Here is a 12,976-nt window from a genome sequence, read left to right as displayed (position 1 = left end):
ACATCTCATTTGGTCAATCCAAAGTCAACCGTTCTGTCAGAAAACCCAGGAAACATTCAAAAGGTAAAAAATCTTATATATCAATAATTTGGTTATCATAAATGTAATTGTATGTTAAAAATATTTATTTATCATGTTATTTAATTATAATATAATTTACATATTTAAAAAAGTCTATTTACTATAATTGTTACTTCTAAAGTAAACATTTGTTTGTATCTTGTAAAATACTATTTATGTTAAAATCCATATTTGTTATGATTTTTAATTTTCCAGAACGTATTTTTGATAATTATGTTATTAATAGTTGACTTTTCTCTCAAAAACGGAAGAATGAGGTCAACACCAATTATCTCCAAAATATTGCTCAGGAAAATCGAATCAAAATTATTCAGAAAGTAACCTATTCTCTTTCTTCACTCATTCACACAACTCAAGCAATGAGTCGCAAGCGAGACAGGCACTATTTTTCCCGCCACGACGCGGCCTCCAAGCGCCGCCGCCCCTTGCCAGAGCCTGTGGAGGAGGAGAGACCGACGACGAGGCCTGCGCTGCCTTCCGCGGTGGTCGTGATGGGTCTTCCTCAAGACTGCTCCGTCCTCGATCTCAAGTCTCGCTTCGAGATCTACGGCGCCATCTCCCGCATCCGCATCGACCGCGACGCCGTTGGCTACATTACTTACCGGTCAAAGGAATCTGCCGACGCCGCCATCGCCGCCGGTGTTGACCCCTCCTTTGGAATCACTGTTAGCTCCAAAAAGGTGCTTCCTATTACCCTTTTCTCACTTAGGGTTTTGAAGTTCCCGTTTTTTTATTATGATTCGCGAATACTTAGGGTTTTATCTGAAGTGCTTACTACTACAAAACTGTACGCACTTGATTTTCAGCTTAGTTGTTTGTAACTGGATAAATAAAATGGGAGCTTTGAAATTAAAAAGGAGAGAATGAGAAGGGCTGAAATTGAACAAATTTGACAAATTTCCTACCCAATTGTTTAGAATTTTGGTAAAAGTTTGAACCTTTAAGTTTGTTTTTGGATCAATTTGTTTTAGTTAAAATTGATTTGTTAGTGAAGTGGGTTTACCCTTTCATCCAAGACAAGCTATTTGAAGCTGCCATAGTTCATAATCATAATCAATTATGAACCTGAAATCATATTTAGAATTTCTCAACAATACAGTTTATGTGTGGATCAAAGATGAAAACATGTTTTTTGAGAACTACAATATACATTCCCAAGTTCTTAGGCACAATGGAGAAGGAATAAATTGTTGCTTTAACATTGAAAGAAATTATTATGTTATGAGGAACTAACATGTGGTCAATTCCTATAATTGTTTTAGTACATAGAATCTGCTTGATGAATTTTTCTAGAAGCTCTTCTAGGAGAAAATTATAAAAAGAATAAGTGAATTTTATATTATAAAGATCCCATTTAATTTTTTCCTTTTTTCTAAAACACTTACGGAAAAGCTCATTCAAATATATCCTAATGGGTAGATAGATAGAAGTGAATAGATTCATAAAGGGAAATTTGAAAGAGATTGTTTTGTTTAACAGGTTCAGGTTTTGTGGGCAACAGACCCTCTAGCCATGTGGAGGGAAGGAGTTGGTAATAGCAAGGATAAAGGGCATATGTCAAAACTTGTTCGTGCTGAGGCACCTTTGAGCAAGCGTGGAAGAGGTAATAGACTTGCTTCAGCTATAGGGAACCCCAAACATGGTGAAAATAGCTCAGGTAGCCCAGTTTTAGAAGTGCCTTTCAAGGGCCGAGAAATTGTTGCTTATGATGATATCCTCTAACTATCAAAATATGTACTTTTAGAGCCTTATCTTATTCTGTATCAATGATTTGAGTATGGCATTTAGATCCTTCTTTTTTTTTTGTTAAGTGTGTTCTCAGTTGTCGAGCTTCTAGGAAGTAACTTGTGGAATTGATTGTGATGTTTAAAAAACACATGGTAAATGTGATGTAAATAGTTGGTTTTACATTGTCATGTCTTATCCATACAGTTGTTTATATTTGAAAGTGTAATATTGTTCATTTCATAAAACCTTTTTTATTTGAATAAACTTTTATAGTGTGTTTGGATAAGACATTTTAAGAGGATAGTTATATTTTTGGAGAATTTGTAATATGTCGATGTCGACTAGGTAAGGAATTTTGAGAGAAATTGAAATTTCAAAATTCCATTAGACTTTTTAGATTATTTAAAATTAAAGAGTTTCAAATTCCACTTGAAAAAAAATAAGAATTTAAAATTCTTCATATTCCTAAATTCATATTTTAGTTTTTGTGGTTTGAATCGACTTGGGTCCATGTAGATTATGCTTGACTTGATGTAGGATTGATTTAACTTAGTTTGCTATAGTCTTAATTTGATTGGCCAAACTTGACTCAATTTGTCTTGGTTCCATTGAGTCAAATTTGATTTGGACTAATTGAACTTGACTTGATATAGGTCTAGTCCAATTCAACTTGACTTGAGCCGAATTAGATTGATTAGCTTGGACTGAATCACCTTGGTTGGTCTGATTTGACTTAGATTTGGATTGTCTTAACTCGACTTTGGCTTGGGACCAACTTAATTAGACTTAACTTGTCAAAGTGCACTCAACTTGACTCGATGAACTTCATTGGGCTAAGTTAGACCTAGTATTGATTAAACTAAGTCAAACCTAGTCCAAATTGACTAAACGTGAGTAGGCTTGGACTGAGGTGAACATGAATCGACCTTAACTCTATTGAATGTGAGCTTGTCTAGACACGGTTCAACTTGGGTCCAACTGTTCAATTTGATTTTGATTTGGGTAAATTCAGCTGAACCTATGTCTAGGCCTTGTTTAGACTTGGGCTAATTTGATTTGATTTGAGTTTGAATTAACTTGGCTTGGCTCGACTTACACCTGAGTCAATTCAGCCTGACTTTGATTTTAATAAACTTAACCAAGGCTCGTGCCTATTTGACTCAAGTTAGATCCAAATCGATTTAATTGGATTTGGTTTAACTTTTAAAGAGTTTACTTGGCTCAAACTTACATGAACTGAATCCTGTATTTTCTTGTTTGGATTTGGTGTAATTTAACATTTCATAATTTGAAATCATTATATTTATGTTAAGAAAATTAGAAATCTATAAGAACTTTTGACAAAAAATAACATCAATCAAAATAAACTAAAACTATGAATATTAATATTTTTTATTATTAATAACTATTTGATATTTATTTATTTATAATTTAGTGGTGGTTGAAATATTTTATTCAAATAAGAAATATAAATAAATTTTATTACATTTGAAAAACTAAAATGAATAAACTTTTCAAAAAGTTGACCAATGCTTGCTTTTAACATGTCTAATGCTTCATTTGTATAATTTTGAAGACTCTTTCATAGGTTTTACTGATTTTTTTTTTTAATTCATTAGACTTGATGGTTCCTCTTTCATGACCAAATCAGACTTTGATTACGAGTTTGAGGGCTTGTGTTATATATAACGAATTAAATCTATTATTTTACTTGTTTTATTTTGTAAAATTTATAACTGGAACAGATTAAAATATGAATTTCAATCATGTTTGATAATTTAATATTAATGTAATAACAAACGAATATGATCACTAGAAACGGTATGAATTAAACTGTGCATGACAAAAGTATCAAATTTAAATTTATTTATTTTAATTCAAATTATATAAATTTAAAATATATTTAAATTTATTTTAAAATTAAGATGTAATTGGCATATAGACTTTCATCTTTACTTGTAGATTTAGTTTGATTTCTTATATTTTAAAAAGTTCAAGATGTTGCCTTATATTTTTAAAATAAATTACTGATTAAAAGTGGGAGCACAACAATATTTCTTTATGAAATGTTTTACCTAACAACTTTTAACTTATTTATTCTATCTACGTATTTATGGAAATAATCACCTATTTTACCAAGTATTAATATAAATAATAAGTGACATTTAAATGTATTAAAAACTATATAAAATTTAAGTTTAAAAAAAATGAGTCAATTCATATATAATTTAACTTAAACCTATTTAACTTAGAAGTTAAGTGAACGAAGATAACTATACTTCTCCCTTTGTTTTTTATGTGAGAGTTTTGGATGTTTTGTGAAACTAAAACCTAACATGTTTTGTACAAAATAAAAATTGTTTAAGACGTTATTAGTTTTTGGAGTTTGTGTTTTCTTCCATAACAACATTATTATTATTATTATTATTATTATTATTATTATTATTATTATTATTATTATTTGTTTTTTAGTTCAATATTTGAATGCTTTTTTAAAATGTTTTTTTAAATGTTCATTAAAAATAAATGTAGGATGAGAAGCAATAACGTGTAATGAAAAATATTTAAGAAAATCTTTTATTACTATCTTCAACAGTTAATATATTTAAATTATTAGCAGAATTAATTTCAAGCCAAATAAATGGTCATTTTGATTACCTTTTAAAAATATAAAAGAATAACATAAATTTAATTCCAAAAGTAAAGAATCAAATTAATATTAATAATTTAGTCTAAATTTTTACTGTTTCGTAAAAGCATTTAAAAATAGAAAAGAAAATAAAACAAGATGACATATAAATTAAAAGCCAGCCAGCTCATATGTATAAAATATAAAATACAAAAGAAAAAATTAATTTAAAGTAAAAGAAGAAAGTAAATATATAAATAGTATAAGAGGAAAGATTATAAAAAAGAAAGGCGTGTGAAATGGTGATTGGTGGGGGAAGAGTGATATTGTGAAGGCAGTGGTGATGGAAGAATCTGAAAAAAGAGAGAAAAAAGAAGAAAAAGGAGAACAAGTTGTGTGGAGTTGGGGTGCTGGAACGGAGGGTCAATTAGGAACAAAGATTGTTAAGGATGAGCTCTTCCCTCAACTCCTTCACCAACCTTCTCTCTCTTCCATCTCTTCCCTTGCATGTGGCGGCGCTCATGTCATAGCCTTGACCTTTGGTATGCTATAACACACTTCTTCCTCCCTCTTTTTCTCTTCCTATTTTTTTTTATGACGATGATGATAATCTGTAGCTGGGAAGGTATTTTCATGGGGTAGGGGCAATTCGGGGCAACTGGGCCATGGGGAGGTTGTGAGTAACGCTTTGTTTCCCAAGGCTGTGACGTCATTGGATGGCTACTTCATAACCAATGTCGCTGCTGGGTGGAGCCACTCGGGTTTTGTTTCAGGTTTGCACTCTTCTGGCTATGTCTTCACTGATATAATATATTTTTTAATTTTGTAGTGAAAAACTAATATAATTAGGAGAAAGTGTCTAAAAATAGTACTAATTATCTTTTACAATTTTTTATTAACTTATTTTAAATATTTTTGAGTCATATAATTCTGCAGATTTATTAGAATCAAAAATGTTATTTTTATAAATTTTTTTTTATGGAAAGTAAAATCGCACGAGTTTACGAATCGAGCAAGTTTGATTACCTTGATGTTGAGGTTATCTGGTTTTCGGTTAAAAGTGTTTTTTTTTTCCTGCGATTTGTTCTTCTTGGTTGGTTTTCAGATTCTGGGTGTGTCTTCACTTGTGGGGATGGGACGTTTGGTCAACTGGGACATGGAGATTATGCCTCACACTGTTCTCCTGTGAAATTGACATGTTTTGGTGATCAGCGTGTAGCGCAGGTTGCATGTGGAATGCGCCACTCCCTAGTCTTGTTGAAAGGTATTGGATTGGTTTTAGTTGGTGCCTACAATGTGTTTGTTATGTTGCTTTTTTATTTAGCAAAGGGCGTTGTGATGCAGATTGTGTAGGAAATCAAGTTTATGGATTTGGCTTTGGGAAGCGTGGTCAGCTGGGTGTCAGCAACGATAAGGTCAAATCTGTTAGTGTTCCTAGAACTGTTACTGGCTTTGAAGGTGTTGAAATCATTGGAATTGCTGCAAATGGAGATCATAGTGCTGCAGTATCTGGTAACACCACTTTCCCCTTCATCATATCTGTGGCACTAAATTGTTCTCTAAAATGATTCTAGTATCTTTAGTTGATGGGCACATTTATACTTGGGGAAGAGGCTTCAAGGGCTTTGAAGATGCTCACGTTCCTCATTGCTTAAACTTTTCTTTGAATTTTATCAAAGTTGCTCTGGGATGGAACCATGCTTTAGCATTGACTGGTATTTATTCACACTAAATACCCAACAAATTTAGTTTAATGATTTGCATATTTCTATCAATTCCCTATTTAATAAGTTCATTTTGTTGTCAATTTTTTTTTCTTAGGTGAGGGAGAGGTTTATATGCTAGGTGGAAACCACCTTGGAGTGCTTAGTGATCTTCAGAACATAAGCCCCCCAGCCAAGCATATACCTGGTAATGCATTTGAGTTAACGTTGAACAATAAAGACATCATAATCTATGTACTTTCTGGTTGCATACATCTCTGATATTTAGAACGTAACTTATTACTAGATTTAAACTATCGATTAGCTGTCGTAATCATCATGAACCTGCATAAATTCATAGATAATTTATTTGGGTGAGAAAGATGCGAATTATTGTGCAATGGAGAATGCTTACATCGCATTGCTTTACTCTTATATTTATATTATGCCTTGTCATTGCGTAATATTTAGTAGATTTAAGAGAAGTCAATTTGAAGAAAGTCCCTGGCCTTGATGGGATGAAGATTACTGATATTGCTACCGGAGCCGAGCATTCTGTCATTGTCACAGGCAAGATGTACTCTTTTTGTTCTTGAGGAGTTTTGAATCACATAAAAATTCTGACTTATTTCCTCCTTCCTATTTTCAGATAATGGAGAAATAAAGACATGGGGTTGGGGTGAGCACGGCCAACTTGGTTTAGGAGATACTTGCGATCAAATCAGTCCTGTTACAGTAAATCTAGGTTATGATCCGAATGAAGCTGAATCAATTAAAGTTTTCTGTGGAAGTGGGTTCACATTTGCTGTAACTATGCCCTAAATTCTCCTCAATTAAAGTTTACATTTACAATCGCTTTGGCCTTGTTCTGAACTTCCGATGAGAGTGATAGAAATGGTACATTCCAAGAAAGTCTTCTGCTTAAATTATTTTGAGAACCTTGAAGGAAAGTGACTATGGGTCCTCTTCTCAATCACACAAAAAAATAGATGATATATGTTCAAGTTTTTCCAATTTATGGACTTTGCTATAACTCATTTTTAGTCCATTTAATGTCTGTCATTCTCCCAACAGAAAGTGAAAGGAGTTTCTTATTATATATTCGAATTGACTGGGACTTTGGAATGTCAAATATGGTTTCCATCGTCACTAATTGAAGAAGCATAGATAAAGAAAAGAAAAATATCTCCCAGATCTCGATCTCAAAGCATTAACTTCCAGAAGTGGAAAATATGCATTAAACCATTTCTCGTTTTTTACAATTGATCAGAGAAAGTATGCCAAGAACAACATTCAAAACAGCAAAGATGGATATTTAACCTTATTACCACCATTTACTCGTACTGATACGATGAGGCACCACTCCCGCAATCATATGAACATGTTAAGAATGATTGAATGGGTTTAATTGTTAACGGTCAGGATATCTACATCTAAAAGTAGGTAGTAGATGGACTAAGTAAAAGAATCAATGAACTTCTCACCGAATATTTTGTACAAAAGTGAAAAAATTGGTAACTAACCTAGAGCATGTCATCCTCCTGTGTTCCAAAGATATTATCTTATGCTAACTTTCTCTTCCATCAATCACTAACTATAAGAAGATTATTCTCATAGCCACCGTTGGTTACAATAGGACGCAAGGGATCAATTTTCCATTCTCCATCTACAATGAACTTCATCTGCAACAAACAAAGAAACAAGTAATTAAAATATGCCTGCTATGTGTATCTTATTGGGCACAACATCAATAGGTTATGTCATTAGCAGATAATATACAACTAACCTCGTATCTTCCAGGATATAGCTGCAAGCTCACAGAAAATATACCACTGCTTAACCTCTCCATCTTCCTCTGCAATTTAATCACTATCTATTAAATATTTAATGCATTTAAGTCAATTGCGCTCAATAAAGTAATCTGAAAAATATAGTTATCCTTAAGCATGCATTAGATCATTCCGAAACAAAATTGATTTTGCAAAATACATTGACAATAAGGAAAGCAATTTGATTTTTAATTTTATCAATCAACCACGGACAATTGACCTAGGAAAGCAAATAGTGATTTATGAATCCATAACCCATGTTGAATGCGTCAATCCTTAAACAAGGTCAGCTGTGACCCACAAGACAAGCATAAAATGGAATGGAACCGATTTTGAGAATGTGAGAATCATGATAGGCTTCTCGAGAGAGGTTGCATTATGAATAGCTTTAATACACACCAGTGGTTGAGTTATTGGTGAAGCATTTTTATGATATAAAACACAATATTTTTTATTATTATGTTTTTTATCGTTATATTTTTTAAACACTTAAACACGATATTTTAATTAAAAAAAACTTTTTTTCAGAAAAATGTACAAGCATGAAGGCTGTAATATCTACAACTAAAGTTCTTGGGAAGAGATTAGACCTTGTTGGACCAACCATCAAATGATCCTGTTAAAAATACTTCTGAAGCATTATTTGGCCAAACTACACAAGTAGTCGTCAGCATTTGCAAAGCCTTCTGAGCCTTACTAATCTTCATCTGCTTTTCTTCGACTACCTTATGTGCATCCCTGGGAGAAAAGGATGCAATATTGTCAAGATGTTGTTTATCTATCTATACATCACGCATTAATTGAATGGTGTCAGGGGATACATTATTGCCAATGACATCTTTCCTTCTAAAACTGCCAATTTAGCCTTTATAGAACGCAATTTGTCCTGAGCATTCATGATCTCATTTTCCTGAAATTCCCACGCATCGGAAAGCTTTGCCAGATCATCAGAAGAGCTCTTATGAACCTATTGAAGAAAATGCAGCATGCAGATCAGGACTAATTTAGTACCCCAAGGAGAGGCCTTCATAATAATGTCTGACAGTAAATTGAGAGCAGTGTCAGAAAGTTTAAGACATTGGAAAGTTATTACGAGATTTCATTGAGGTAGTATATACGTAGTACTAGCTACCACATATTTCGTTTTACTTACTGCAAAGAAAGTAGAGGAACTCCTTGCTAACAGCAGTCAAAGCACACAGCCACACACCATATATATGAGTCCGTACTAAGAGCAGAGACAAAGAGAAATGTCCAAAAAGAAATAAAAGGTTTCGGATAAGAGGAAAGCGAGAATTAAATTTCTTTAATAAAATATATTGGATAGATTTAACGAAAAATTTCAGTAACATTCAAATTCTTTGTTGAGTACTAACTCCCTTGGCTTGTGTGATTTTCCCAACCCAAAACAAGTTGCACACAAAAATCCCCCTCTGGCATCTAAAGTAAGTGGCAGCAAATTTTATTCTTATCTATTGTCAGAGATTAGCCCGTCACAACTTATCGCAAAGCGAAAAAACATGCTATGAGCTAAGCGAACTTCACTCGTGCTTAAAAAACATACAGAACTGCAGCAAAGATCCAGTATTGGATATAGTTAAACTCACCATCTGCTCGGTAATTTTATCTGAGCTAGACCTCAACGAGTGAAGTGTAGAAGATAGCTCGGATTCCAGATGCTGGATACGGGATTTAATGTCACTGTGACTTGCATTTACATCAAGAGAATATAATCCTGTTTCATTGTTTGTAAGTTGAGACGAAAACTCCATTCTCTTGAGGATATCATGTTGTCCAGAAGTATCACTCATGCCTCCTTTCTGAGTTTCACTGGGAATAATTTCAGCATCTGTTATGACACAATTACAAAGATATCAGTTGAACCCCACTACAATAGTAAGACATGATCTGAAAACGTAAAGATACCTTCAAAATCTGCATCTGGATAACCATTTCTCTGAACAATCCAACTCCTCCACATCTCTGGCTTAAGGGTGCTTTCTGAATTTTCCATACTTAATTGTGACCCATGCTGATCAGGTTTGATCTGAGAACCACTGGGATGACTGCTTGTGGGGCTAAATGAGGGTGCTCTGCTACTATTTTGAAGACCAGTAGCTATCTATACAACAGAGGAGATAAAAAAAGAAATATTTTAAAATTTCAACATAGTGAAGGGCATAAAAACTGTAAGATTTCAAAAACCGATTCTCTCAGCTTCAGGGTGCAACAGCTCATTCACATTTTCATTGAACTGTAAAACTATACATTAATTAGCTTTATCTGATAGGTAGAAATATATAATGTGAGAAACATTGGAAATGTGAATGATAAATAGAAATTTGCATTACTCAAATGCTCTGGAACTTCGAAATATGTAATATTTCCTTTCTTCAATACTAGCATAGGATGTTAGTGCCAGAAAAATTAACTAACAGCATTTGAAGTGGGATAAAAATTACTTACTGCATCCACAGCCGTTCTATGATCCCATTCATCTTTGTCTTCATTATTTTCAGAAGAAATACTATCGACACCAAGTCCAAAAGATCTACTTCTTTGTTTCTCCAATCGATTCAATATACCCGCAATGCCAGATTCATTGTCAGCTATAACTTCTCTGTATACCAGAAAGTAACACTCAGGACCCCGCTTGTCACTTGAAGTTATATCAGATTCATCTATTTGACAACAGGAAGAAGAAAAGAAAAAGTGGATAATTATAAATTAGCTCATTCTAGCTAAATTAAGCAACAATAGCCAAGCCTTTTCCTACTAGGTGTGGCCAGCCACACTGATTAAACCACACCATAATGTTCTATCACAACTCATATCCACTGATAAATCAATGTCCTCTAAATCTCTCATTCGTTTTTCTGTAGCTTTATTGGGTCTACTCTACCTCTAGCAATTGGGCTAACCTTTGTTTGATTTACTCTCCTCAATTGGCAATGGGATTTCAACGTATTTTCTCCACAAAATGCTTAAACACCTAAGACAAAGCCCTTACCTTCTTTCCCATAATAGGTGCCACTGCCACCACAACTTTCTCTCGCATCTTAATCCTATCTTGTCTAGTACGTTCTCTAATCCAACGCAACATTCTAGTTTTCTGTATTTATTTCATTCTCTTGTTGGTTTTGTACGACCTAACATTCAATTCCAAAGTCTTGTAACTATGCAGTATATTTACCCTAAAGCTTCACCTATATTTTTCTGTCAAGAACAACACCCATGTCACTACTCCATTTCATCCAACCTACAAGAATCTTGGTGGCAAATTCAAGCCTCCAAGGCCATATGCGGCCTTCAAACCTTCCCCATACACTTCAAGCCAGGTACATACAGAAAAAAAATTCCAAAACATACACACGCGGGAAAATGTGAAACAGGTTATCAAGAAAAGCAAGAGACAAAAATCTCACCCTGAATCATCTGTTTGGGATGTTTGGGAAGAAGAGGAAGGTGAAGAAACCCCAGAAACCCGAGTGGCATAACCGTCAATTCCATAGCTACAATTATCTTCAAGACCGCCTATTCCACTGGACCCGCCATTCAATTCCCACCCAAACGCAAGCCACCCTCCCTCGTTGACAATAGCCTTAACCAAATCCACCCTTCCTGCAGCAACCAACTCCTCCTTGGTGGGAAATGCTTCGGGCTTATCGGAACTCTGCATAAACTCAAGAATCTCGGATTCAAGAGAGGAAAACTCTCCGTCCCAATCCTTACACCGCCGCAAGAACTCAGTGCAGGACCAGCACAAACCCTTGTAGCAGGTCCCCCTCCAAGAAGATTGGAGAACCGAACCAGGTTCGACCCCAAACCGGCGTGCCCGCCTGGTCGAGCCGGGGAAGTAGAGCGGGGCGACGAGGGACGGGATCAGGAGAGGCGAGAGCAGCGAAAGGGAGGGTGCGGTGAGGAAGTGCATGCTTGGAGCATTTCGTCGAACAGTTAGTAGGCAATAGAGAGAATAAGTGTGGAGCGCGCGAGAAGAAAATGGAAGAAACAAAAAAAAGGGTGTACTGAAGAGTGAGTCGGCGAAGGAAGCAACGAACAATGCCTCGTATTAGAAAGTAAAAAGAAGATACTACTTTTTCGTTAGTGATTTATATTAGTTTTGATTCTTTTATATTTTTTTTTACTGGGTCTTTAATATATTGATTTATATTAGTTTTGATATTTTACTATATGTTAATTTTTTTTAATATATCAAAGTAGTATATTTTAAAGGTACAACTGTATTAAAATATTCAACAGAAAATTGAACTCAAAAATATATCTATTTTTTTTATTTTAAAGTTGTTAATAATAATCCAAATTCAGTATTATCAGTTAAATAAGAAAAAATGTTTTTTTTTTAAACACAACTTACAATTTGAGATATGTAAGCTGAAAATATTTTTTGAGTTTGCACATAGAAGAATAAACTTATCAATATGTAGAATGCAGTGAAGATGTTAATTATTCTTAATTTTCTAAAAAAATTATACCCTTTAATTTCATACTTTGTTTTAGTTTTTTGTTCTTTTAAAGTTTAAACAATAAGTAAAATTTTACAATAAACATTTTTTAATTAAAATAATTTATTTAAAAAAAGTTTAAACAAAATAACTTCACAATAATAGCAAAACTGAATTATCTGCGCCGAAAACGTGTTTGTTCAACATTAACAAAAATTAATGTCTTATTTAGAAGGAGATAATCACTTATTTACAATAAATATCTTTTAATTATTTATTATTAAGTCTTTTAGTAAATTATCTGAAATATGTTTCATTAAAAATATTGTTTCGGCTCATAATTTTCAAGAAGTAGATCCAGCTCTAATAATTTCAACTAAATTAATGCATTAAGATACAAAAGTTTCTTATTCCATAACAACGAAAACATTTTTTAACTCTTTCATATATTAGGAGATTTCACTAAAAAAATGTCAAATACTAATGAATTCGAGTTTACAACAATAAACCCAAATACACCAACTAGAAACATATTTGAGAATT

The 12,976-nt window shown here is 33.5% G+C and overlaps 2 protein-coding genes across 5 annotated transcripts; one reads left to right on the top strand and one right to left on the bottom strand.

The window, feature by feature from the left end:
• Positions 1–343: 343 nt before the first annotated feature.
• LOC108345703 (ultraviolet-B receptor UVR8) lies at positions 344–7,195 on the top strand. The gene is given in 9 exon segments (XM_017584395.2): positions 344–761; positions 1,561–1,815; positions 4,758–5,211; positions 5,544–5,702; positions 5,783–5,950; positions 6,022–6,153; positions 6,260–6,349; positions 6,616–6,711; positions 6,791–7,195. Coding segments are annotated over 9 exon segments (1,848 nt in total). The 5' UTR covers positions 344–440; the 3' UTR covers positions 6,964–7,195.
• LOC108345701 (protein PTST homolog 2, chloroplastic) lies at positions 6,735–12,075 on the bottom strand. Of its 4 annotated transcripts, none has more exons than XR_008245519.1 (9): positions 11,396–12,075; positions 10,437–10,590; positions 9,897–10,092; positions 9,578–9,819; positions 8,792–8,937; positions 8,561–8,708; positions 7,928–7,996; positions 7,665–7,823; positions 6,735–6,868 (listed from the first exon to the last, which is right to left on the bottom strand). XR_008245519.1 is itself a non-coding variant. In XM_017584393.2 (8 exons), exons 1-8 carry the CDS (start codon positions 11,899–11,901, stop codon positions 7,725–7,727), a joined length of 1,560 nt encoding a protein of 519 aa, XP_017439882.1. In that variant the 5' UTR covers positions 11,902–12,074; the 3' UTR covers positions 7,516–7,724. The 4 variants fall into 4 exon arrangements, 2 of the variants coding, with proteins under 2 accessions (XP_017439882.1, XP_017439883.1); XR_008245520.1 differs by lacking the exon at positions 6,735–6,868 and adding an exon at positions 7,516–7,574; XM_017584393.2 differs by lacking the exon at positions 6,735–6,868 and having other exon boundaries at positions 7,516–7,823; positions 11,396–12,074.
• Between the last annotated feature and the right edge of the window lie 901 nt (positions 12,076–12,976).

Source organism: Vigna angularis, chromosome 10 (genome assembly GCF_016808095.1).
Source record: "Vigna angularis cultivar LongXiaoDou No.4 chromosome 10, ASM1680809v1, whole genome shotgun sequence".
NCBI classification, from domain to species: Eukaryota; Viridiplantae; Streptophyta; class Magnoliopsida; order Fabales; family Fabaceae; genus Vigna; species Vigna angularis.
This window is presented reverse-complemented; position numbering and strand designations above follow the sequence as displayed.

Coding starts and splice junctions, on each gene's coding strand:
- LOC108345701 (XM_017584393.2), bottom strand. CDS start 11,901: ATGCACTTCCTCACCGCACCCTCCCTTTCGCTGCTCTCGCCTCTCCTG. Junction 10,093..10,436: donor ATAGAACGGCTGTGGATGCA/GTAAGTAATTTT, acceptor TCTGTTGTATAG/ATAGCTACTGGTCTTCAAAA. Junction 7,824..7,927: donor TATATCCTGGAAGATACGAG/GTTAGTTGTATA, acceptor TGTTTGTTGCAG/ATGAAGTTCATTGTAGATGG.